Source organism: Neolamprologus multifasciatus, chromosome 16 (genome assembly GCF_963576455.1).
Source record: "Neolamprologus multifasciatus chromosome 16, fNeoMul1.2, whole genome shotgun sequence".
NCBI lineage: Eukaryota > Metazoa > Chordata > Actinopteri > Cichliformes > Cichlidae > Neolamprologus > Neolamprologus multifasciatus.
This window is the reverse complement of record NC_140454.1, coordinates 34,114,450-34,141,920: the sequence shown is the minus strand read 5'-3', so window position 1 is coordinate 34,141,920 and position 27,471 is coordinate 34,114,450. Positions and strand designations below refer to the sequence as shown.

The 27,471-nt window shown below is 44.5% G+C and overlaps 1 protein-coding gene across 7 annotated transcripts in view; it reads right to left on the bottom strand.

The window, feature by feature from the left end:
- Window positions 1-27,471, bottom strand: part of lrp1bb (low density lipoprotein receptor-related protein 1Bb) — a 387,404-nt gene that overhangs the window by 32,079 nt on the left and 327,854 nt on the right. For all 7 annotated transcript variants that reach the window (XM_085136443.1, XM_085136442.1, XM_085136445.1 and 4 more), the window contains 20 exons: window positions 25,445-25,564; window positions 23,794-23,922; window positions 23,336-23,458; window positions 21,961-22,101; window positions 21,543-21,730; window positions 20,310-20,493; window positions 20,146-20,231; window positions 16,879-17,001; window positions 14,646-14,827; window positions 14,155-14,354; window positions 13,788-13,976; window positions 13,503-13,651; window positions 13,219-13,312; window positions 12,955-13,071; window positions 11,335-11,454; window positions 10,450-10,569; window positions 7,606-7,722; window positions 5,211-5,317; window positions 1,862-1,994; window positions 1,473-1,579 (listed from right to left, as the gene is read on the bottom strand). In XM_085136443.1, the coding sequence (XP_084992569.1) occupies window positions 1,473-1,579; window positions 1,862-1,994; window positions 5,211-5,317; window positions 7,606-7,722; window positions 10,450-10,569; window positions 11,335-11,454; window positions 12,955-13,071; window positions 13,219-13,312; window positions 13,503-13,651; window positions 13,788-13,976; window positions 14,155-14,354; window positions 14,646-14,827; window positions 16,879-17,001; window positions 20,146-20,231; window positions 20,310-20,493; window positions 21,543-21,730; window positions 21,961-22,101; window positions 23,336-23,458; window positions 23,794-23,922; window positions 25,445-25,564 (2,729 nt within the window). The remainder of the gene's footprint in view (window positions 1-1,472; window positions 1,580-1,861; window positions 1,995-5,210; window positions 5,318-7,605; window positions 7,723-10,449; window positions 10,570-11,334; window positions 11,455-12,954; window positions 13,072-13,218; window positions 13,313-13,502; window positions 13,652-13,787; window positions 13,977-14,154; window positions 14,355-14,645; window positions 14,828-16,878; window positions 17,002-20,145; window positions 20,232-20,309; window positions 20,494-21,542; window positions 21,731-21,960; window positions 22,102-23,335; window positions 23,459-23,793; window positions 23,923-25,444; window positions 25,565-27,471) is intronic.

Sequence of the window (27,471 nt, the reverse complement as noted above, 5' to 3'; positions counted from 1 at the left end):
AACATATGCACAACTCTGCATAGAATCATATCTCTTAATACGTGCTCCTCAATGAGCCTCGTTTATGTCATCTGACTGCAGACTGCACAATAACACAGACGGATATATTAAAGGCTTCAATCATTTCACTCCAGAACAAAGAAGTAAGAGAGTTAAAACATAAAAATACAGTTTTAGTCTCTTTGTTGCATAACTCATAAAGACACCATTCACTCCTTTTCTCTGCTTGTTTATTTTCATCTTCACGGCCACAAACTGGGAAACTGTACAATTCAAATTTAATGACTTGAAAATACTTAATGTTGTTGCAACTAGAGCTGCTCGATTATGGCAAAAATGATAATCACGATTATTTCCACTGAAATTGACGATATTTATTTAACAATAACAATGTGTTGAATAATGACTAAAGAAAAAAAATAATATAAAATAGTGCAAATACTGATAACAGTGCAAATGTTTGCAATATAAGAAATAAATGAAAAATGTAAACATCTATGTTTAGTGAACTTTGCAGTGTTGCTCTGTGGTGCAGCTACGACACTGTAGCAAAGTTTACACACTATGTCTACTTGATCCACGTCTGACTGAACCCATAATGTTTCCACACCACTGAAGTTTTTACCTCTTTTCAACCAACAGCAGTCACTCTCCTCTCCAAATAACTTCTGCTTAGCTTTCCGAGCTTCCCTCGGGTCCTCTTAATCAGCGGTCCCCAACCCCCGGGCCTCGGACCGGTACCGGTCCGTGAGTCGTTTGGTACCGGGCCACGAGAGTTGAGGCTCAGGTGTGAAATGTATAGTTTTCAGGGTTTTTATCGGTTTTCAGCGTTATTTTGTTATCGTTTGTATCGTTTACTCGGTTTTCCTGGGTCTTTTCACGTGTGTTATGAATAAATCTTCTTTTTTTCGGTACCGGTACTAGTTTTATTTTGTTGTATTTATCCGCGACACCTTAAAGGCCGGTCCGTGAAAATGTTGTCGGGCATAAACTGGTCCGTGGCGCAAAAAAGGTTGGAGACCGCTGCTCTTAATTGTTGTGACACGTGTTGGAAATGCAGAGAGGTGCGCTCGATTCGCCACACGGAGCAGCGCGAGAGTAAAGCACACGGGAGGGGCTAATAATCGGCTCAGTCATTTTTAATGATCGTTGAAAGCCCAGATCGTAATCGAGATTAAAATTCGATTAATTGAGCAGCCCTAGCTGCAACTGTACACATGTGTTTTGTTTTTTAATTTGATGGCAGCAAAATGCTTCAGTAAAGCTGAAACAGCACATTTTTCAAATGTTTGTGAAGACTTCAGCTAAACCATCGTTCTCCTTTGTTCTAAGATGAGTTGAGCTCATTTCACACAAACACAAACCATCCAGTCTAGAAAAAGCACCGATTGGTCCTCGTGCATGAAAAGCAGCTTTCTGATGACTTAGTACTGCAACACTATGTTACGACAGTTTAAGGGGGATTCTCTGACCTCATCCGAGCCGTCCAGGCAGTTGTCGTGTCCGTCACAGCGCAGGCTGGCCGACACGCAGCCGCCGCTGGTGCACACGTACTCGTTGACCGAGCAGGACGGCACAACTGCAGAAGAGAAGAGAGTTACAGGGAGATGCTCTGAGGAACGACTCAGTTTGTCACAGGTGGATCTGTGAGACTGTGGTTGGTCGGAGACAGCAGTGACCTCACACAGAGTACACGCTGAGCTCACAGTGGACAAAAAGAAAATGTTTCTCTGACCTACAAAAGAATAATCACTATAAATTGAATTCTTCACGCTTGCAATACAAACAATGTTGTGGACAACAGAGGCTGCACAAAGGAGGACGGCTCTGTGGGTCAGTGTGCGGTGGGAGGTTTCTTCACCTGTTTCCTGGCAGTTTTTTTCATCTTCACCCATCTTGCAATCTTCCTGTCCGTCACACAGCCACTTCATCGAGATGCACAGGTTGTTGTGACAGCGAAACTGGTCGTCTGAGCAGTGTGCTTCACAGCCTTTCTGCAAGTAAACACAGAGAAAAACATCAAGGACACGTCCACCGTCCAGCAGCCTGACTGTTTCCTGTTCAGCCCCCCTGCTGGGCGGAAACAGAAAACGACATCATACATAATCCACAGCGTAGCATACAGGACGCTAGAACAGCTCACGCAGAGGAGTTTGACACAATCGGTCACAATGAAGAAACGCAGCGAAGGGCTGACGAACGTTCACATGAACCGTTGTTCTAACACAAACCGACCTACACTGCTGGAACCGCGCAGCGCCCCCGACGCCGCGTGCACGCTGTGGCTCAGGAGGCGAACCGCGTCTTCAATCTGTGTCTGTGAGCACAGAGTGAGGACTACACGTGTGGTTTCAGAAAAGAGCTGTTTAAATGTGCATGTGGTTTATAGTGCAGAGCACTTTAAGTGATCGATACGACTACAAAGCTGTAGAAATGCAGTCATTACAAACTAATGATGTAAAATCATGTTAAATACTATTTCCAGAGCAAAGTCTAGAGCTCAGTGAGGCTTGAAAGGGACCAACAGGTGACGAGGTTCTTAGAAAGTATTTCAAATAGTGTTTAAAAAATGATTTACATTGATTCCAAAGCAGCCGGCAGCCTCTCCGAATGAGAAATAAATAAAAACAGAAATAAAGTTTTATCCCGTTAGGACTGAAAATAAATGCACTTTTCTTAAAAGCAGCTAAACTTCACGATGCATTGAATCAGCATGAATGCAGCCAGCATTGTTCTTCTATGTAAACACAGGTGGCTGCTGTGAATGACCGAGTTTCATAATAACGGCTGATTGAAGGGAAACTTTCTCTCCTCAAACTATTTGACTGCACTGACCCACAAAGCTGGCGCCGGGGAGCCACATAATAAAGGGTTAATTAGGGTTGCACTGGTTTGCATGGAGGAGGATTATATGTAAAAATTGCTGTGCAAATGTTGAGCAGAGCAATAAATTAACACGAATAATGAATGGTAATAACAAGGCTTTGTCCTTGAATTATGCATCGTTATCACTGATGGAGCATTTTTATATGAATCCCACAAAAATCTCTTTACGCCATGAAATGCCAGATGAAGCCACATTTAAGTTCTTCACACATTACAAGATGGTAAAATTATAACAGAAATTTGAGGCTTTGAAGCATCTTTATGGACAAAACAGGCCGTCTTTGTGCCGCTGAAAGGCACGGGGAGGATTAGGATTTACAAAAGGAAACGAATACGAGGCATTTCATGCATTAATGTACTTGAAGGTGCAACAATTCATCATGGCGATGCTTCCTGTCCAGCATTGTTTTGGAATAAAGCAACCATGACGAGGAGATTTGGATCAGCGCGGTGAATTATGCCCACAATGGGATTATTTTCTTTGCAGGCGCCAATATAGCCATCTAATTTCAGTCCTCTTTTCCAATTTGGATATTTAATGCGTGCTTGTGCTGCACGCTCAGATAGTGACAGACATTTTCCAGGGATCAATTGCAGACTAAATTACACTATCATATGCTATAATTTGGCTCATGTACACTGTGATTTGTACGCGTTAAGACCCCCATCATTTGACAGCATTAGCACTGATATGATGCATAGGGACCCACTCACGCCTTGTTAGCAGCTCAATTTATAATAAGTGTTATACATGAACTGATAATTAATTCAAATTCAGTAGGTTCATATTTTACTATTTACAAACAATGAACTGATCATTAATAATGCCTGGTGTAATTACACTATTATGGTAAATAATACAGTAAATGTGTGTTTATTGATTTCAGTGGTTTTTGTGCTAAAACTATGTTTGATGCATGGCTGATTAGCACGCTCTGAAGGCGCACATACTGCATATATGTGCTAGAGTTAATAATTAATAACTACCAGATGTTATTGCTGCGTAATGAAGGTTTCACTGGTGGCATCAGTTTAGAGTCACAGCAGTAAAGCAGGCGGCAAACAAAACTACAGCTGGAAACAAAAGTAAACAGAGGATCAGTCCTCGTACGCTCGCACCTTAAAAGTCCATTAAAACAAATGATATAAACTTCTAATAACTTTATAAATATGTAACTGAGCGATGCAGTTTAGCCTAAAACACCCAAACACGTGATTATTCATTTACAAATACTGACACATTAGTCAGTTTCTAATGTCGAGAGCAGAGGGACAGAGATGGGTTCACGTCTCCCGACGATCCTGCTTCATCTGACTCAGCGTTTTGAGTTTTTATATATTTTGATGTTTATGATTTATGTTTAAGTTCATTTCTATTATGCCGAGGTTGCTGTTACGGGTCATTGTTTCTTAGTGTTTCATGTCTGCGTGTCTTATGTTGTCATGTCTGTATCTCATTATGTTTCCTGTTTTATTTTGAAGAGGTCTGGTGTCCCATGTTCGTTGTGTTTAGTTTCACTCCCCTGTGGCGTCATTGTGTTTATTCTAATCAGCTGTTTCCCTTCATCACCTCCTGTGTGTGTTTCCACTCGTTCCTCGCTCGATCGCCTGCTTCATGTCAGGTCTTCAGGTTTCAAGGTTCCTGTTCCTGTTCTCGGGTTTTAATATTTCGCTTATTTTAGGTTATTGTTTACCAGCTGCTTTCAGTTAATATTAAGTCTGTTGGCAGGCCAGCCTTCTGTGCTAAAAGTGAGCTTCTCCATCTTTGCTGAGATATAATGAAAGTATAGTTGTGATTAGTGTGTTAAATGTAGATGTGTGTAGATGTGGTCCAAGTTTGACCTTGATGTGTGTGTGGGTGGCCACAGGAATGTGGAAATTTTGTATAGCGCTTTATACATCCACACATTCACACACAGGTGATGGCAGCTACATTAATAATAATAATAATGGATTTATAAAGCACTTTTCGGGACCCTCAAAGCGCTTTACAGTACCACTATTCATTCACACACACATTCACACACTGGTGGAGGCAGCTACAGTTGTAGCCACAGCTGTCCTGGGGCAGACTGACAGAAGCGAGGCTGCCATATCGCACCATCGGCCCCTCTGGCCATCACCAGTAGGCGGTAGGTGAAGTGTCTCCCAACTCGCAAGATCGCCCGGGTTAGGACTTTTTTAACAGCTGATCCTGACTTCCTGTATTAAGTTGTTGGTGCCGCAGAATAAAACCAATGTGTGTTGTTTCCTCATTTTATGAACAACAAAAAGAAAAACAAACTAAATACATGAATGTTTCATAATATAAGGTTAATATGAACCTCATCTGAATTATCCAAGCAGTCGTAGTCTCCGTCACAGCGGAATCGGGAGGAGATGCAGTCTCCGTTGGCGCAGGCAAAGTCCTTGTGGTTACAGGTGACGGGCTCTGGGTAGGAAGAAGACACAAAATCAACCATGTGATTCGTTTCCCAGCGTCGCTCTCAGCAAACGCTGTTTAGGATCACACGCTAATGCCTCGGCAAAACCGCCGTTTTATCTAATTAGAGTCATTTTGTATTAGAAGTGGATGAACTGGCAAAGCTGATCAAGATGTAAATACATTCATTTGTACGCTGACAACAAGCGGAGCAGCGCGCTCTCTGAAGCCAACAATCTTGTATTTGCCATTTAGTGCAAGTCTGTCCCCAAGGACGTTATTAGGACGCAGCTAAACAGCTGCATCACATCCTCCGTCTGGGCCTCCCCCCGTCATCGTGGACTCTTAGCTAACTCTGGGTGTGTGTTACGAGCTGTGCTGTAACCCAGACTCCCAGCAGGCATTGCAGCAAAATCTGATTTGCAGCCTCTCTATTGTCTCCGAGTCCACCTGTTTAATTCTGCACCGTCAAACACTTGACTGGCTTTTATTTGCATTTTAAGTGACATTAATAGGTTTGGAGAATAAGCATCTAATAAATCGCACACATTATGCACACTCAGCAAAAGCGCACATCTAATGTGCAGACAAAAGCTTTCCCCTCACACCGGCAGACACCAGGAAATTTAACAAGCTGGGTTTCCGGCATCATTTCAAACGGAAATAAAAAGTTTTCTCCCAAAAGTGATGATGAATATCCAAACAAATCAAAAGAAGACAGAACGTGTGGCTCACAGAGAAACAGCACAGAGCTCTCCTGAGATGAGCCTGGATGGTTTGCATGTGTTGGAGAGAGGCGTGGCTGAGTCACCGGGAGCAGCAGTCAGCTGTCCTCAGAGAACTGCATTTCTTCTGACCCTCAAACGACCTCTGACCTCACATGAGGCTCCAGTACAGACAGCTGGTACTGGTGTACTGGTCCCAAATAGCTCTCTACAGGTGTCACTGTCCCAGTTAGCCCTCAGGATATATAGCCCTGCCTTTTCTTTGTGCTTGGTTGCATTCTCTGCATGTGTCTCTGTGCCTTTCTTTGGATTTGATCCCAGGCTGTGAGAGTTTACTCTTTCTGGATTATAATGTTTATTGTGTTTTTGTGCTTCTGGGAGTTTTGTGAGCGGTGAGTTCTCTGCCTCCTGCGTCTCTAAATCTACGATCCACACAGCGAAGGATGAGGACAGGTCGTTCCACGGTCAAGCCCCTGTGGCAGCAGACCACACGAGGGCTGGTTGCCCATCCAGCTCTCGTGTCATTTAGTTCACTTTGATAATAAAAAATAAAAAGCGTGCTCTCACTCTCAGAGAAATGTAGGTCTTAGATTACAGACAGAAGCATTTTCTCTGAGTGCAGAAGGAGATCGACGAACCCGCACAGCTGACTGTGAGAGCACAACGTCCTCGACACATTTCCATTTTGCGATTTCGAGCTTTAAAACCGCTGCTGGTGATGAATGACCTCTGAGAGATGTGAGGGGTCCGTCCGCTCAGCGTCCTGCTCATTCGAGTCGCTCCTCTCGCGGATTACAAAACTCCTTCAAGCTTCTCGATGATCGTAACATTTCCAGGTCATCAGGAAGCAAAGCTGCCCACAAACCTGCTCCACAGGTCAGATTTTATTATTTGTGCAGCGATTTCTTTGTTTTAAACTTTAATCGCAGCTCTGTATTCCTGTGTGACCTGCCTGAAGAACAGCTCTGTCCTTTTGGGAACTTTAGATGTGCCTGAAGTTCCTTCATGGCTCTGTCGTTTCCTTTATTGTTTCCTCATAACGGGATAAAGATTTAATACCTGTAGAACTGTCTGCAGGTATTCTGATGTTTCTCTTTCTGATGTTTCCAGCGTGCATGTTGTGCTGTCGGTGTGATCTTTGCAGGACGCCTGCTACTAGCGAGAGTACTCCTGAAACTCTGCCATGAGGAGACAGTTGGTGCTAATATGGATTGATGAACACCCGGGTCTTTAGAAATGCTTCTGTAGGCTTTTCCAGCATCGCCATAATTCTTCTTCTGACATCCAAAAAAAGTAGTTGACATCAAAGCCATGATTTATACCAACACGGAGCAGACTGAGTAACCACACTGTCATGCTTTCACTTAAAGGACGGGACATCTTTGCATTGCACGCTTTCATTTTGATCTCGGGCACACCTGAAAGCTCAGCTTTGTTATTTCTGCTGCGTTCAGTCAGAGCTACAGCTGTTTGTGTGCTGCTCGTACAAGCAGACGATTCAAACTCATTTTAACATCAAGTTACTATTCTGTAAATGTTCACGATCTTAGCAGGAAGCAGTCGGGTACTCACTGCAGCTCTCCTCGTCTGAGTTGTCTCCGCAGTCGTTCTGGCTGTCACACCTCCAGTGGTCGGGGATGCAGTTGTTATTCTCGCAGCGGAATTCATGAGGTCCGCAGGTCTTTTCATCTTTTTCATCAGGAGCAAACAAACACTAAGATGAAAACGGCTTCAAAGAGCATGAATATTAATACTGCGCTCGCTATCACCTCAGCTTCCTCAGGGTTACCCGACACCGAGTTCAAAACACGGTGCACACTCGAGGCGAACGTACCCGACTGTGCCACCAATCCCAACAAACGTGTGACAGGAAGTTGGCAAAACCGAACGTTCTGTGAGAAAACACCGGCGACAGCTGCCGAACGACGCGGCTTTAGCGGGAAACCAAACTCGCCATGTTTCACTTCCTCTGAGACGTAACACGAGCCACGACTAAATCTGATCTTTTTGAATCTGTCAGAAGCTTCGACAGATACGAACACTCGTTTCACCAGAGAGGAAACGGATCCACGGGTTTTTCGTCACGAAACGTCTCAGCAGGCAGTCACTGAAATATTCAAAGATAGGGAAGCAGTTCAGAGGTGTAGGCTTAAAATGCCTCCCACGCGTGCAGTAAACAGCCTTTGAGAGTTTAACCGAGTGTCGACTCTTCTTTCATTTACGTTTTTGTTGGTTTTTGGGAAGACTGTGTGCGTTTGTCTATTAATGGCAGCTCGCAGTTCAGAAACGATGGAGGGCCGAGTGTTTGAGTCTGAAATGAAAGCAGACGTCTCGCCGTTAAACCTTAATGGCCAGAGCAAAAATTATTCAAAATAGCTGCATTTATTTTTAAAAGACGAACAGATGCGCTGACATTTCCTCCACTGATGCTTCCTCAGAAGCTTTCCAAAGTCAAACCGAGAGCTCCTTTTTAAAAAGTCATTTCTGTGCAGACATCATCAGGGATAATGGCCAAGGTAACGCTGTTATCAGTTAGGGAAGAGATGTGTCAAAAGAGGAGGGTGGCACATTCTGCCTGGATCTCTTTCCAACACGACAGCAGGAGGAGAGAATCAGGAGGGAAAGCTGAGTGCAGCAGCAGAGGACACGAGGCAGACATTCATTAGGAAGCGGCTCAGTCACTTACAGCATATAAAAGATGTGACACCAGGAAAAAAAGCAATATTTCCTTGTTAAGTCAGAGCTCATTACCAAGTTAACAAGCAAAACTTCCTTAAAAAGTCTCAGGTAATTCAAAGTGAAATGACATCAGCTGCTGACAGAGCACACCGCGCTCCGAAGTGGTGAAAAGTGTTCGGCTGACACCGAGGAGCAGGTAATACAGGCTGAGAGGCTAAAGCCATCAGTGAAGTATACAAAGTGGCAAAACATTAATTGGGCGTTACTTCAGGGAGCCTCAAGTTGACATGAAAAGCAGAAAAGCTGGAAATGAAACAAACTGTAATTACAACCTGCTGCGGAGACGTTTGAGGCGTCGCACGTCGAAGCACGAAGGCACGATGAAGAGGAGGATAAGCAGAGCGCTGCTCACTCTCATCCAGGCCAATCACCCGTGTCATCGCAGGGCTACGGCACCTGATGACGACTAACGCAGGAAATGAAGCAACACGCAGCATTTCAGAGCTGCAGATGGTGCAGTTTTATTTAACTCGTGTATGTATGCAGAACATAAATGCAGCCATGAGCTGTGTGTGCTGCTGACCCGGGGAGCTTTGTAGCAGGCTGCTGTCATTTGCATATAATTTAATAAAGGTAAACACAGACGGTTGTGCGTAACGACACCGAGGCCCTGCTACAATCACACAGCGCAGATTTATCAGCAGACGCGTCCGGCTGCCTGCAGATGGCCCGATGGACGCTGCTGCAGCAGCTTTTCATGCATCACAAAGCAGCTGTGCAGGGATTTATAGATCACAGACAATTCCTGCTCTCACATATTGTTATAGTGAAATCAAAGCGAATACTGGCTGATAGGTGAACCAGTTAAATGGAGAATTTGCATGTTAGGCATTACTCCAAGTAGTGATGCACTATTGTCAGCACAAAGATTTGAGTGAGCCTCCAGCAGTGTAAACGCAGGTCACCGTAAATGTAACGCTCTGCAGACAGGAGCAACGCCTCAAACCCACATCAGTCTGTTTCATGAGGTCATAGCGTTTACAGGGAACTGTTCCCAGGACGGCATTTGACAGATTGACAGTAGCTCGATTTCAAGTTTATAGGACAGCAAAGATTTTATTTTGTTGTTTTATTGACGTCTATTATTCGCTCGCGGTTTAAAACGGAACACAACGGCGTCCTTTCTGATCTGCAAATTAAATTAAAAGCTTGATGACAACTGATTATCATTTCCCTCAAAAGGCAGACGAGTCGTGATTGATTAAGATTTCTGAGACAAAAGCGATGAGATGAATAAGAAAGATGCATTCGAGTGCAGACAAAACGCGGCTAAAGGAGCAGCTGTCAGCTTTCATCATCTGTCACGAGGAAGCAAATGTTTAATCTTCGATAATTACAGAAGCAGCGTTTCTGGTTTTTCATTTATTTCCTCTTTTCAAAGGCACGTCATGCAGATTTCACAGCGCTGCTTTTACCTGCCCTGGCCTGCCCCGGCCTTCCAGCGCGCCACTCACAACACACCCGCTTTGATTTTGTGATTGTGAGCTGATATTCACGAGTAACGTCGGGCACGCCGAGGTCGTGAAGCTCGGCTCTTACTAACAACAGGGACGCCGTCTTTCTCGCTCGGCCCGAGTTAAAAAACAACTAGAAGCAGCGAGTGAGAGCGAGCGAGGCCGAGTGGAAAACGAATTCTGCCACCTTTAACGGAAACAGAGGGAATTCTGGTTAACTCACCACAGTCCGCCTCGTCCGACCCATCTGCACAGTCGGGGTCCTCATCACAAACCCACAGTTTGGAAATGCAGTGCATGGAGGCTTTGCACTGGAACTGGTCTGGGGAGCAGGTGCTTTCAGCTACAGAGAGAATGAAGTCGTGTGAAAAGGAGAAAGTAATCCAGACATCGTATGATATTATATTTGTAGAAGAAGCTGCAGAAAAGGAAAAAATGTAGTGCTTCAATAACATCTCATTTTCAATCTAGCGACGTAGCAGCAGCCTCTTGTTACATTGTTTCAAATGGCATTTTAATTTCAGCGGTGTCACGTTCCTCACAAAAGAGTATTCAAAACCACATCCAATCACGCTGGAAGTCTAAGGCCTCAAAGTAATTAGCTTCACTTTCATTAAGTCTCTTTCTCCTCCTGACTTTCTTGCATTTCTCCCCCCTCCACCCCCCCCTGCAATCACATGCAAGACAAATGTGGCAATCTGAAAGAGTTGAACAGGCTATGATATTCTGATGAGTTACATCACTGCAGAGAAAATCTCTTCTTATCCTCTGCGTGATTCAATATCTAATCTCTTTTCACAGAAACAGGTCATAACAAGGGTTGTCTGTGGAATACTTAATGAAGACTATGTAAAGGTAATGGCTTCATATATTCTGTCCAAGCACAGAAATGCACTAAGTGCACTGAAAAAAAGTGATTTTTTTAATCAGCTAGATTAGACGTCTAAACCAGAGACGCCAAAATCCTTAAATCGTCTTGTTTTTCAGCTTGTTTCTGCAGCGTTAGGACGCTGATCAAGTGAGGGATGCACGTAAGCTTCCCCCAGTCTAACATCCTGATTAAGCCATTCTAGACAATGAGTCTAAACGTAATAACGCTGAGCCTCACGGCAGTCCGTCTCGTCCTCGCCGTCGCCACAGTCGTCCTGGCCGTTGCAGCGCAGGTTAAGAGGGATGCACTTCTGTTTGCCTGTGCACTTGAACTGGCCCGACAGGCAGATGTACGTCTCTGAATCAGAGCAAAGGAAGAAGCAAGAAGTCCGTTTCAGACTGAGTGGCAGTAACTCAGCAGACGACAGGTGAGTTTATCAAAACAGTTTAATTATGAAGCAAAGACTGTGAAGTCCTGCCGTAAAAAAGAGTGATTTTATTAATGATTTAGTCTTTAAAACGATACGAGCTGATGGTGACAAACGTTTCTGTTTGTCAACAATGGAAAACACAAACATGCTCAAATTACAAAAGTAAGAAAAACAACTGTGAGGCTGAACCCAGCAAGTCCTCTTAACAAGTAATGAATTATTTATCACAATAGTTTTAGTTCATTTTCTGGTGACCGACTAAACTAATTGCCTGATTAAGTCATTATTTCAGTGCTAATAAGTAGCAACCAAAAAAAGCACAATAACACAAAGGAAACGATGCTGCCAGGTAGGGATGGGTACCGGTATCTGGTGCCATGATGGCACCGGTTCTGATATAAACGGTAGTAACCAGACCGAAAAGCAGCGCACATTTCGGTGCTTTATTTCGGTGTTTTTTTTTCCTGAGATGTGATACACTTTGGATTCTAGCCAATCATTTTACGTTTCCGGGGATAGTAGGCGGGTCCAGGTACGTACGTTCTTGTAGAGCAGAGCTACAGGTTAAAAATGCCCAAGGTGAAGCGGTCAAAAGTCTGGCTGTACTTCACAGCAAAAGATGCAAACTCAGCAGCTGCAACAAGTGCTTTAAGCTGATACTGTGGAAAGGAGGTCACACCTGAAATCCGATGAAACACCTGGCGACGCATAGTGTTTTTTTTAAAAGCCGAAAAATGTGCCGTATTTGATAGCTTGCTGCGAGACCTCACACCGAGCACATCTACTGCAGGTGTGGTGCCTGTTATCGGACGAAGAGTTAGCAACATCCCCCAAAAAGCTGAAGAGGAGAGTCCTGGCCCCTAGCCCTGCCAGTGTAGCAGAAATGATGAGGATGATGATGCAGCAGCAGCCGTTCTTCTCTGCGTGAGTAGCTTAATGTTGTTCGTGTGTAATTTATGTTGAGTAGGCTAACCACGTTATTACATTAATGCATGTAAGGTGAACTAGCAAACACCATCATAGCTACATGCAGCTGTCTTCTTGTTTGATGCAGATACTCCCTTCACCCTGGACAAAAAGGCCAAAATGACCAAAGAAAAAGTGGAAAACAGTTAAACATGAGAGGTTTTTGGACAAAGTTTGTGTTTTTTCCATTGTTTAAGCTGCTTCCAGCCAAGAGTGATACCATATATGCCCCATAGCTGCAGAAAAGGCTAACATTGTTATCTTTTTACAAAAAAAACAGCTGAACATGAGAGGTTTTTGGACCAATTTTGTGTTCTCCATTCTTTAAGCACCGGTTCGAGCACCGTTTAAGCACCGGCACCGTTTCAAAAGTACTGGTTTGGCACCGGTATCAGATAAAACCTAAACGATACCCATCCCTACTGCCAGGTAACGAGCAAAACCGCCGTTTCCATCCTTACCACAGTTAGCTTCGTCCGTGTTGTCGCCACAGTCGTTCTCGCCGTCACAGATGAAGGGTGGAAGAGCACAAAGGCCGGTGCCACACTGAAAACGCCCGGGCTGACATTTGAATTCAGCTGTTGAGGAAATACGGTTCAGTCTACATACAGTAACAGCTTAACTGTAGCAGGCTCTGTGACCCGAGACCTTACGCCCAAATCAATGTTGCTATCGCTCAAAGCTCACTAAAATAATGAGCAACCCTGAAACAGCACGGCACTCACGGCAGTCGGCGGGCTCATCGGAGCCGTCCCCGCAGTCGTCCACAGTGTCGCACTTCCACCAGAAAGGGATGCACTCGTCGGTGCCGCAGCGGAACTTTCAAAACCAAAACACAGAGTTTAAAGTCAGCGCGAGCAGTCGGCGCTTCAAAGAAATCAATACGCAGACGTTTCCTCGGCCCTGACGTGCACGTTTGAAGAGGGAAGCTTACGACGCTCGAGCAATTTGTCTTCAGGGGAAAATCCTGATCAGGACAGAAGGAGGAGGGAAGAGTAACGGCGCTCACCTGACTGGACGTGCAGTTGGAGAGGCAGGTTTTGTTGTCGGCCGCCAAGTAAAAATTCGTGGGACAGGCACATTTGTGTTCCCCGCCGGGGGACAGGAGACACAGGTGGCTGCATCCTCCATTCGCAATCTGACACTGGTGTTTGGGAACTACACAGAAGACAGAAGCACGTGAGCGAGTTCAAACCGGATCACACAAACCGCTTTCCTCTGAAAACCGCAGAGCGCACGGACGCCGTCGGCATCGGAGGACAGAATGAACACGAGCGCCAGATGGACTTCATACCTTCGGGCTGGCGCAGGGAGTGGTAGACCTTGATGGATTTGATGGCTTGCCAGGAGTTGAGGAGCTCGATCCCTTGAGCGCCGGTTGTCTTGTGAGCACGTCGCAGAGATTTGGACTTCCCGTCAGTCCAATAGACAAAGTCCTCAAACAAAGTCAGCGCCATTACTCCCTGGATGTGATCGTAGGACACTGGAACGGGACGAATAACCACAGCGGACCTCAATTACACTCTGTCCTACTCTGCATAGCAACCGCGGTGCCGCTAATCATGTAACACAGTGTGAATAATGATCACGTACCAGTGAAAACAAACTCTCATTGAGGAAATAAGCAGCTGTTCTTTAACCGAGCGACACCTTCGTCTCACCTTTGCGTCTCTGGGCGCCATCCATGGTGGCAAACAGGATGTGGTTGTCGTCGGCCCAGTAGAGCCTCTTGTTGGTGTAATCGATCGTGAGAGCTGTGGGGCTGTAGATCTCTGTGTCAATGATAACCGTCTGCCCTCGGCCGTCCATGCCGATGCGCCCGATGTGAGGAGGATCACAGCAGTCTACCCAGAAGATGTACCTGGTCAGAAGGACAGCACGGTTCAAAGAGCTGCTGTCACGAGGCCGCAGCTTTTACTGGCGTGGTAGCGTAGCGCACACGGTGATGAATGACGGCCATAAAAGGGTTTTACAAAGATTCAGATAGAAATAATCAATAATTACATTCAGTGGGAGAACAGAAAAGCACAAATGCATCTTCCAAATTCAACTTAATGTGAGAGCGATCATAGAAGATCATAACTGATCTCTGTGAAGCTGCGACGATCCTTCTAAGCAGCGACGCATTAAAGTGCAGCCACGACATGCTTACCCCGTCTGGGGGTCCAGAGCGAGATCTGTCGGGTTCTTGAGGCCCGAGCTGATCAGCACCGTAGGGTACAGCCCGTTGGCTTTGGACACTTCCATCGTTTTCTTTTCTGCGTCGCACCAGTACAGATTCTTTCCGATCCAGTCCACGGCTAAGGCACTGGGAACCGCTGTTCTGTGGACTATCTGAGAGCAGAGATTGAGAAAAATTAATTTCGGTGCATAGGTTTGTCCGGCGCATATCTTAGAAGTCATTAACATTTTCTTTCATGGATGAATGTCAAGAAATATATTGGATTTCAGCTGAACTGGCACGCACTATTGATAGGTCGGTGCTGTCAGTTTTAATAGAAATAGAAAGAAGAATTGTGCCACTAAGAAGCCATTTTCTAAATCCCTCACACGCCCTTCAACAATAGGGAGATATTTGCCCTGAGAAAGGCTTCATCCTCCTCTTCTTCAGGACACATTAAACTGTTCTATTGTATTCAACAACTGTACACATCCAGAAGTGAAATTATTATGGTTAGTAGGACAGATTTGTTTGACTGAGAAATGCAGCATCATTAACGGGCAGCAGAATCGGAGTTTAATGAACAAAACAGAAAGTGCATATCTGCAGCTACACAACACTGATGGGGTTTTAAATGACCTGCACATACATCACTGTATTCATTTCAGACGGTGATAGAATCTGCAAAATTAGGACATCCAGGAAGTATGATGGCTTTAAAATGTGCTTCCTTTATTATGGCCTTAATGAGTTCACAGCCCGGGTTTGTGTTTGTTCACAGAACAGTGTACTCGGTGTACTCGGTGTACTCAAGGGTTGCGTATTTAATGGGGCTCGGGGTCCTGGTATCACCTGCTCTGCACCACATCACCTCCCATAGACTCTGTGAAACTAGTGCTTCTTCAGAAAGCCCCAGTAGTTGATATAAATCTTCAAGGTCTGTGAGTTGTGTGATGCTGGATGTTAAACAATGCTGTGGCATCATATCTACACATGTTTTTATTGAGTCAGGGAAAGTACTGCAGCGTGTAACACTGTTAAAAGCAGTTCAGCAGTGAGGACTTGCTCTACTTATGCTATAGCAGGTAAATGCAGAGAAATGATCCTTCAACTCTATGCAAACCAACAATTAATGTCACAGCTGCACTTTTCTATTTGCCATCAAATGCATACATGTGTAAGAGCAGCCGCAGCAGCAGCATGCAGCAGCATGCAGCCGCAGCATGCAGCCGCAGCAGCAGCATGCAGCCGCAGCATGCAGCCGCAGCATGCAGCCGCAGCATGCAGCAGCAGCATGCAGCCGCAGCATGCAGCATGCAGCCGCAGCAGCGTGCAGCCGCAGCAGTGTGCAGCCGCAGCGTGCAGCCGCAGCGTGCAGCCGCAGCGTGCAGCCGCAGCATGCAGCCGCAGCATGCAGCGTGCAGCCGCAGCGTGCAGCCGCAGCGTGCTCCAACATCTGAAATGTTCTAATAAAGCAATGCAAACATCTCTGAAAAGCAGAGAAAACCACAGAAAAAGCTTCCGCTCAATAGTCTCGCCCTCCTCGCGTGGCCAACCGTTACTATGAGGACTGGATATCAGTGACTCTTTTAATTAACCTGATCTGAGAAGCTCCTGTCTGTGTCTCAGACACTTTGTCCTCTTGCTAAGCGGTGGCAGTGGCTCAAGCTTACAGAGTGAAAGTAATTGAGCTGAATAAGCCTAATGCCCCACGCAGTTATTTTAATGAGAAGTGGCACGGGGCGCTCAGCGGGTGTTCTGCTTAAATCCCAGTGTCCATTGTGCGGACTTCAATCTCGTGGCCCGCGCGAAACCTCGGCCATTACGCTAAAAAACTCCATTGTATCATTACGCCCGCTGCATTCATCTAAAAGCCATTGATGATATTCCCATTATCACCAACATGCATTAATTTCTGTTAAGCAAACAGGTCATCGAGTGCTGACAGAAAAAGAAAAATGCTGCTAAGGATAAAAAATAACCAGCATCATCTTAGCTTGATAATGAGCCACTTAAGCAACATGCAATGACTCATCTACAAAATAGAGAAAGGTTGCTGTTGAACTGCAGCTTGATGGCTTAAATGGATCATTGAGAGAGAACTCGGCACAGCAGAAAGAGAGAAAGAAGTTAAAAAAGGGTCGGAGCAGGTGGAGCAAATGGATGTTTGACAGGGTGCTACGAGGCGCTGCGTGGCACAGTCAGCGCCGGAGGTCCGCGGTACCTTCAGGTCGCTCCCGTTCAGGCGCATTCTGTTGATCTTTCGACCACTCGGCCTGGTTGAGTCCACCCAGTAGATGAATTCTTTCTTGTAATCAAAATCCAGATGGATGATGTTGTAGAGGCCCTGAGAATCACACAAAGACAGGAAATGCTGAGGTTTAGTTTACCGAGAACGGCTAATGACACCGGGCGAGGTGAAACATCAGCTTGAAATGCTCGATTTCTCCAGCATCTTTGTGCGATGTGATTTTGACTGTGATATTGATTTGGATGTTCCCATAGGTTCCAGTACTTTCAACCACACAAAGCTTTGGATAAGTGAGTCGAGACCACGTTGCAGTCTATCAAAACAGAAGATGGAAGTGCTCTCCTCCTCTGTCACGCTCACAGGACCCCTCTGTCAGTCACACAGAGCTGCTCACCAAACAAGTGCCCCCACCCTGCTGTCTCACACTGTGGGTGCTGAGAAAAGATGTCAGACAATCTGACAGGAGAAACGAGACATCTTCATCAGACCATCAACACCCTCACAGACAGGTGCCAAAGCGTCCTGGGGGGACCTTTCTCACTCTAAACACCAGCTATAGAGATGAAGCCTGCACGCCCCTTTATCAGCGCCTCCACCGCCGCTGCATTTTCCATTCGTTTCCCTGCAGACGCTGCAGAATCCAGCACTCGTAATGGATTCCTCGAACGTGAAATAAAACTTTTAAAAATAACTCTTTCATTCTGTTCCACGATTGTTGATGAATTTGAGGGAAAACATAACTGAAAGCTAATGAACAATATGACTGTATAAAACTCATATTTTCTTTTTGTTTTTATTTCAGTCAGATTCGATTTTTATGTGAATCTGCTTAAAACTCGTCTGAGCAAAATTATGTTGCATCAATTTTGCAGCAAATGAAGTATTTTCACAGAGCTCAGAGGTTTAGTGTTAACCACAGTTTGTTGTTTTGGTTTGTGAGCTTGAATAGTTTGTGTGTTGTGAGAGCAGACTTGCATACAGTTAAACATGTATGGATTATATATTCTGAATACTGTTTGGTAAATACGGGGATTTGATATAATGTGGAAATAATCCTGCTGCTTTTCCAGTACAAACATTGTGTAGACACGGAGATATTCATGAAAACTTTTCTTATTTCAGAGATATTTAGATTTTCAAAATAAAAATCAGTCTGATTACTTATGAGCTTCTGGGGTTATTATTAGTCAGTCCAACACAAATGAACATGACGCCACAGGCGAAGCAAAACTAAACACACTGAACATGGAAACACAAGACTTTCAAAATAAAACAGGAAACATGGAGAGACGTAAACTGGGACATGCAAGCTTGACACAAGAGACAGAGAGAGGATGAGGGACACAGAGAAGACACAAGGGGAACCTACAAAGACAAGGAGACACTAGACGAACACTAAACCCAGACCAGGCCCCCTGATTCTCTCTCTGCAGACGTAGCTCCTCTGCCAAGGACAAAAACAGGTAAATATCTAAGTGTAAATATAATAAATTAGTGTTGTTTTACTTCTGCTGTTTACATTTAACTCAGGCTGGATGTAGCTTCTTGAATTTTTCTGACAGAGAACAGTGTTAATGTTTAGCTACCAACGAGGCACTGAGACTCATCTTGAAATAAGCAGGCCTGCCAATAATCCTCCGGCTTGTTCAAATATTGAATAAAGCAGAGATCCTGTAACCACACAGTGCAAAGAGGAGCAGACCTGTGACAAAAGCATCTTTCATAGTACAAGAGAGGAACGAACACAATTGTATTATATTAATTAGATTATTCTCTATGCAACACAGCACTATAACATTTTATTATACTGTACTATTAATATGATTTATTTTTTCCAGAATTTCACTATACATGTACAATAACAGGAAATGTTTTTTTGTATTTTCATTTAATTATGTCGTTTAGATGTTTTACAAATGATCATATTTTACACAACACGGATGTAAAAAGTAACAATAATTTTTTTTTTTATAAAATCCAGGTACGTGAGTGTAGGAGCCATAATTGAATGTATTGAATTTTTTGATGATCACTGGGTTTTCATTTGTTTTGGTTGCTATGGTGATGTGTAATGGGAGTCACGTGGGTGCTAGCGGCGACATTAAGAGGGCGTTGTCAGTCTGTCATTCACTGGTTTTGATTTTGACAGAGAGGAGGGCTGGGTAGCCGTAGTTTTTGTTGACCGCTGCACAACATGTTTCGTCTTGTTACATTAGAGCCTGTGACGTTGTAAGAGTCCAAATCGCGAGATGACATTACTCTGTAAACACTTTAATAAACAAGTAAACAATTCCACCTCTCGCATTATTGCGTAAACTTGACAGCGCGTCAGGCAAATAGGCGGGCTCCATCCCCGGCCTCTAGCGACTGTGGAAGTCGCTACAGTGAGGGTGTGGCGAAGTGAAATGAGGTCAGCTGCCGATAACAGGCTGTGATTAAAGTGAGCTGTGGCTAATGAGAACAGCAGCGCAATCAGCAGAATACAGCGAGTCAAGAGGTTAATATGAGCGTGAGAGCAGACCCTCGGACGGCTGTGAGGTGATTTACAGTGAATCACAGTTAAACATTCGCGATGCTCAACAGTCAGATTTAAGCTTCGCCTGAAGCAGCAGAGATGAGACCTCAGCATGACTGAAATAGTGTTTCCTCCAGGTCCTCTGGGCGATTTCTCTCATCACCAAGCAGAACAACTGTCCTCTGCCTTTATGGGAGGTTGGAAAATCAAGGTGGACACCAAATACCGTACATGAATAGAGAAAATAAGTTAGAGAGGTTTGTGCATCATGTGTAGGTTTGATGCTAAAGGTCGGAGAATAAAGTTTCACCTCTGCACAAACTCGATCTGGTTCAACCAGGTGACACAAAAGTGTTCAGAATAAATCATCAAACAGTGTGTTAATGCACATATTAGATCATTAGATGTTACCATCTTAGTGTCATTGCAACTGTAGAACAGTTAGTTACATTACACGGCAGCAGACAGTTTAAATCTTATTATGTAAAATAATGCATGATGGGCAACAGCGTTACAGGGTCAAACCGCTGGACAGCACAGACTGATTAAAGGCAAACAAAGCACCAAAAATAATTTCTATTGTGTTACTACGGACGTCTCTCTGTAATGGTATCAGTACAACAGGGTTAGCGGACATTCAAGCACAAAAAAGAACAGGATGATTATCTGCAGCCTCTAATATCTAATGGTCCTCTATCCAAGAATAACATGCACGTATCACTTACCTGTTTCAGGATGGTGTAATTTGAGCCATCCACACTCAATTTGCGGATCTCGTGGTGGTCTGCCATAATGAGAAAGGGCTCTTCAGCTAAAATGAGGAACATGCATCATTAGAGGGCTTCTGCACGCTGAGCAAACCTGAGAAACAGAAAAAAATCAGACTTGCCTGACAGAGCCTTGCACGTGTTAGGATTACGCTCCAAGGCTTCGTAGCCATCCACACACAGGCATTTGTAGGAGCCGTACGTGTTTATGCAGCGCTGGCTGCAAGGAAGTGTCGTGGAGCACTCGTCAACATCCACACAAGTCCTGCCATCGTCCTTCAGATAGAAACCAGGCCAGCATTTACACTGATCACAAAAGCAGAAACAAAGCGTTTTGATCGTGAGCGCAGGAAACAAAAAGCCTCAGTCGAGCTGTCGCGACGCTTCCTCTGCTGCAGTCAGACAAATTATTAACATTTTAACTTGTGTCAGTGAGACAGCTTTGTTATTAAAGCAACATCAAAGCAATTTTAGAGCAGCTTGCAGTAACAAACAATATATCTCTGGGCCTCAGTGTAATGCAGGTCAGCAAAAAGCTCCCAAACCAAGCACCAAACAGAAGCATCTAAGCCATGATTTAGACGTACTGTTCCTCAGCTTAAAAACTCCATTGCACTCCAGTGACCGAGGACCCCAAAAAATAACTGAAAGTGCTTGAATCAGCTGCTCGGGAGCCGCTGCAAATCCCTTTCTTATCCAAAGTTATAACCTTGAGGGCCTTTCTGCTGATCTTCCTGTTCAGGCCACAAATGGATGAGCTAAGGGTTCGCATCGACGTGCTCGACGTGCAGCTCTGCCCCTGCTGCGATCAGGAGGAGATGCTTCCTGTGCTTTCAGCCTCTTTGTAAACCACCATCACGAGGAAGAGCAGGAAGCAATAAAACCGCCGCAGAACGACAACGGGCAAAGGCACCAAAACACTCCGGGGGTGTGGCCTTGAACTTTGACCCCCGCACCATTGCCAGGTACCGTAGAATCGCAGAGCGCAGTGAGGGAGCAGGTGTTGGCATATCATTAAGCTCACCTTACAGTCTTCAAGGTTATTCAAAAAGTGAGAGGCAGCGTGTGCTGTATATACTCCCACCCATCTTTATCTGTGTAATGAAGTGCAAAGTTAGCCTTGATTTATTATCAGCCATTAATCATTCAGGTCCACCACTGCTAATATAAGCTCCATATTTCACCTGCTACTGAATTGGAATTTATGCAAGTGCTTAAAATGTAGGTCACAGTGTTTGACACCTTAAAGCGTGACAGGTGAAACCCTGAGACTCATTTTTAGGCTGTTTTGCATGAATTGCAAACTGATTTTGGTTTTTGGTCTTTATCATCGATGATGCCCACTGGACACTTACCTTATAGCCTACAGGAAGGTCCTGGCAGTCCTGCGTACACCCACTGACTCTGCGGTTCAAACATTCGTTCACATTGCAGTTCCTCTCGTCCGATCGGTCCCCGCAGTCATCTTTGCCATCGCAAAGGTTCCCCTGAGAAATGCAGCGTCCGTTGGAACACATGAAGAAGGAGCCATTGCACAAGCTTCCTGAAAAGAGCAAGACATGAGTGTGAAGGCAGAGCGCCCTGCAATTCCTCCGTGAAGGCGAGGAAGGACTTGAACCTGACAGTGGATCCTGGGAGATTAATCCCTTTAAGTAAATCTCTCCGGGGCGCCGTTTTTGTTTGCAGCATATATACGCACCGGCTTCCTGGGTGATTGGTGCTGCTGATGACACTGACGAGAGATTCCAGCTGAGAGCCAAACAGCAGTCTTACCTGCAGCCAGACATTTGAGGTTCAGAGGCAGTTCGTCAGAGTGGTCGGGACAGTCCGCGTAGCCATCGCACTCCCACTGAGAGCTGAGAAGACAGCGCCCGTCCCCACAGCGAAATTCCTCTGATCCACAGGAACGATAGACTGAAGAAAGAGAAAGACAGCCGCTCTCTTACTGCAGTTGGCAGCGACATCGTTTTAGATTAGGGCGCATCTTTAGCTGAATCCAAATCAGTTCTGTCAAATCAAGCTGCAAAAGCGAGATTTCCACCACTATGGTTCATAATGTCATTAGCATGGTGATCTGGAGGCGTAATGGCATTCAGCTGCATTGGCCAACATCTCTACACTAAATGCACACGTTTCATCAGCCGGTAATCATAAACCACGGCTGCCACAGAGAACCCCCCCTCTGCGAGACAAACAGTCAAAGCTGCAGCAAAGCTAATAAACACAGAACATCACGTGCACGTGTTTGAGAGCAGCCCAACATACAAGGACAGGATCTGATTCACAGGCCGACGCCGACTTTCTGCTCACTGCCTTTGGGCACTTTTTTAAACTTCCTGCTACTTTACATTAATAAGACGGTCACTTGCTGAAAAACAGTAAGTGGTTTGGTGACGATAAACATTGCAGTGTAGTCACAAGTATCACATCAACACAACTGCTGCATTACAAAAAAAATTCAGTTTTATTTATGCAGCACCAAATGACACCAAGTGTAGGTTTCCTGCGAATGGAGCCGTAGCTTAAATACACAACAGTCCTCGATGCAGTTTCTCAATATTTACTTTCAAAAGTCCAAACAGGTCCACAGCAACACAACTCCAAATTATGCAAATGTATAAAGCTCAATTCAAAATAGATGAAGAGAGATTTCGAGGTCAAAAAACTATGTGGCTCCACTGTCCCCCAACTTCCTGTTTCTGCTGCACTATCAAAATAAAAGCATACATTTCAAATTAAACTGCATGTGGGCTCCTACACCAAGAGTCACCTCAAGTTGCTTCATCCTGGAAAGACCCTGCAGTAATCTTACAGAGTCTGAGCTGGCCCCGCCCCTCCCTGAGCCTGGTGCTGCTGGAGGTTTCTTCCTGTTAAAAGGGCGTTTTTCCTTCCCACTGTCGCCAAAGTGCTGCTCATAGGGGGTCACATGATTGTATGTATTATTGTAGGGTCTACCTTACAATGTAAAGCACCTTGAGGCGACTGTTGTTGTGATTTGATGCTGTATAAATGAAACATTCTTCAACATTATTCATATAACAGATTTAATGTATAAAATACTGTTATGGAACTTGCCTGGTGCAGCTTTCAGCACGAGCACATTGATAGTGAATATAAGAAAAATGAAAAACAAGATACATCTACTTGCCACATTCCACCGACTCATCAGATCCGTCTCCACAGTCGTTATCGTGGTCACAGACGAATCGCTGGGGGATGCACGCTTTGTTGTGGCAGCGAAACGAGCTGTCATCGCATGTGTTGTTGGGTGCTGACGCATTAAAAGAAATTAGTTAAATTGCTAATCTGTGGATAAACACTCTAAAACCAAACATGCAGCACTGAGAAGATGACATCACGTCTGGGACTAATCAAATGTCTGAATGCAGATAAAACAGGCTGAAACTGAACAATCCTAATCTATTAACCACTGCTTCACATGTTTGCTCTGAACATAAATATCACGCAGAGATTAGGAGGGGGCGTTTGGTTGGTGGGTTCCTTAATTTGCTGTGGGACAAATTAAGTTGCAACAAAACGACAGCGTGCAAACACGCGTCGACTTGCAGCTTCGTTCTCTGAAATAATTTGTTTTGAAGAATTTACCACAGCCAGCAGCGGAAAGTTCGTCACTCCCATCAGGACAGTCTCTCTCCCCGTCACACAGCCAGCGTTTTGGAACACAGGCATAAGACCCGGGGCAGCTGAACAGCCCCGGAGCACACGTCACCGTGCCTGCAAAACACAGACGCACTTTTAAAAGAGTGCATCCAATCAGAAGCGGACGTCTCTCTCTCTCTCTCTCTCTCTGCTACTTCAATCGTGAAACAGATCAATGATCAGCTGATCGGCTTTTCTGTCGCGAGTCCGTCTCTCTTGTTTGTTTTTGGCCCACTTCTCACCAGAAAGAGGAAACCAGCGGCTGAACAACAGCAGCACTATTAAGCTTGATAAGCTGTTGTTAGAATTTATTTAATATTATTTCTACACCAGGATCTTTTTCTACGTAGCTGACAGCTGGTAACTGTGCAGGGGCGGATCTAGCAAAGTTTAGCCAGGGGGGCCAATAGGGCATGAACAGGGAAAAGGGGGCACAAAGACATACTTTTCTTTCTTATTCTCATTTAAAATGTCGAGCTTTAAATAAATAATTATCTGAATCTTACACCCAAAGTTTTAATCTGATGTAAAATGTATAGAAGTCCATTACTGTATATAGTAACTGTTAAGTCTAATATACCCTAGTAAGCTATAGTACTTTTTCCTTTGGGAAGGTACCATCTGTGCAGTCTGCAGTTCTGTTGAAGAAAGATGTTGAATCTATTTAATTATTCTTGAAAAATAATTTATTTCTGTGAATTTTTTTCACCCTGCATCAAATTAAAGTTGATTACATTGATTAAGCATCATGAGGAAGACGGTGGTTCCCTATTTTCTTTTGCTGGGAGTTTGCAACCCTGTTAGTTAGGTTGCTTAATATTTCTGCTAAGTACTCTTTAAAATACCAGAATAGGGAGGATGGAGCAGGTTTAACTTTATTAGATTGATCAGTGTTGCTGATCTATGAAATATTTTGGGTGCAGTGTGTTTTTTTTACATACATGTATAACAGAATAGCTTTAGTGTTGTTGTTGTTTTTTAACTTGAGTATGAACTTATACAAAAAGCAGCAAGATATTAAAAAAACAGTTTTATTGATTAAAAAACACTATATCGGATTCATATCGGTATCGGCAGATATCCAAATTTATGATATCGGTATCGGTATCGGACATAAAAAAGTGGTATCGTGCCATCTCTAGTAAATACAGTCGTTCAATTAGCCATGTACAGCTGAATGCAGATCTAGCTTTGGACAGTAATTGTAAGTGAGGAGCCTGTGGACCGTTTCTTCCTTGACACGCCATTACAACCAAATTATACAACCGGTGCTCACAGCAATTCCTGTGTCTTTATTGCGGTAGTATTCGTTTCATTTTATTGTAAAATTCATTACATACACATCTCATTTGCCCATTGAAATAGTTATGTCTCCGGGGCCTCAGTGATGAAAAATCTATTTGCCTCAGTGCTCGCTCGAATTATCAGAAACGCCCGCAGTCTCATTTGTTGCCTCATTAAGATTGTTTCATTTCTCTACATTCATTTCCAGCTCGGCTACAGGAGCACGTGAAGCCACGGCGCTGTAATGCGATACGGCGAATGTGACCTTTTATAGCACAATCAGACTTTGCACGACAGCTGAAAGGGCACTAACCACAGATCTGCACGCTCTCGTCCAGGCCGTCCTCACAGTCGTTCTCGCCGTCGCACAGCCACTGCTTGGCAATGCACTTGTTCTTGGAGCAGGCGAACTGGTTCCACAAGCAGGACGAGTCTGCAGAGGGCAGTGGACGAGGAATTTCAGTGCCATAAATCACACAAAGTGAGGAGGAAACCACAACAAATGTGCCATAGCCTACAGAGGGAGCAGAACATTTTTAATCAAAACTCAGAAAGTGGGCTGACTCCTACTTGCCCCTTGGCTTGCTTGTTTTTCTCTTTAGCTTTTCAGCTCAGCAGCACACATACGTGCACAAAGCTGCCACACCACCCGTTGCAAACAGCACTTTACCAAAGGAATGATGGATTGTAGTTACAGGGCAATAAAATCGAATAAAAATCACTTGAATATCGATTCAAATCATTTTTGCTCTTCGTGAAACGATACTGGAGTGGCACCGGAAACCAAGGATGCATTCTGCTGATTACCGCGTGTAGTTATTGTGCAGAAGGAAGAATTTGTGTCACTGAGCCACCTCGTTTCCCCGGCGAGATCTGTGGTCTCATTCTCTCTGATGTCAGCCCAGCAAAGTCTGCCAGAGCTTTGATAAGATACTGGGAGGAGGATACGGGATGAGCGCACCAGGTCAGACCGCAGCACAAGCAAATATAGATACGACTGAGGGTGGGGGGTGTCTCACGCTGGGCTGCTTTCCTTTCTGTCAGACTTTGCACTAACTTTATGTGTTCTGATACTACGATGGAAGATAAGGACGAGATAAACATTAAACAGCTAAATCTGGAAACCTCGATTATCCAGACTTTCCGTGCGCGATGCCAAATTTGCACTTCAAATGCAAACAGCTGCTTCCTGTGTATGACAAAATAGCAGGTCTACAGCACGATAAACCTATCAAAGAAGTCTTTCATGTCTCATTCTCAATAGTGTTTTGCACAGTGGAAAAGTGCACTGTGAATCGTGAAGAGACAAACGAGTGTTTGGTCTAATCAGCCGTGGAATTTCACATTTCTGAAATGTAAAACGTTTCCCTCAAAGCACAATCCCGATGCAGTTAGATTATCAGTGGATGGAGCTTTTTATATGATAATTAACTCAGAGGGATGGGAATATTGTCTATTTGTCCGGGAAAAGCTATTCAGAACTTCTCAAAGAATTATATCAGCTCTGACAGAAGCACATTCGAAGCACGGGGACGTTATCGTTTCACACAAAACCACATTTCCAGTTAAAGGAATGGAAATGGCGTTGGTGTGTTATGCATCTGCTACGACGTTCGCGGGCAATTTACAAAATAAATCTGATAACTCGGAAATGCATTAAATTTGAAAATTGCACTGAACTCCCTCTTCTATTGTTTATAGCTGAGGTCCTCAGTAATTACACAGAAGAAAGGCCACATTTGTGTTATCGCAGAGAAATGCTTTCAAAGGCATGCACTTAAGTCCTTTGCTTGCATTTTATTTGTGTTTGTCTTAATTATGTAAGCTGCTGCCGAGCTGCTCGTTTAAAAATAAATCGCTGAGGCTGTACTCTGACACGTGGATGCTAAATGCTAACTGTGTAGCTCCTTTTGACATCATGATCTCAGTTTAGCATGCTAACATGAAGCTGTTTGGTTGTGCAAAGGTCATGTGTCACAGAAAGTAGAGTGATTACAAAGATCAAGGAATCATAAAAGTCACAGGATGCCTTTCATCAGTCGCAGAAACAGCTGAATTAGATGCTAATGTTCAGCGATGTGATGCTGACGCTCTGATGTGCAGAGCTGGAGTAACTGCAGAGGATGCAGCTGCTGAAACTAGGACAGGGAGAGAGGTGACGATGAGCAGAGGTGGCTTCGTGCTGAGAAAGAGCTCCTCAGATGTGAGGTTTGATTTCAGAGTGCTGATGGAGACGTTTAGAGGAGGTCAGAGCGTCACGCTGTCTCTCAGAGAAAGCAGATGATTGGCTGAGGTGTGCAGTAGGAGCAGAGGTGGGGAGTAATGAAGTACAAATACTTA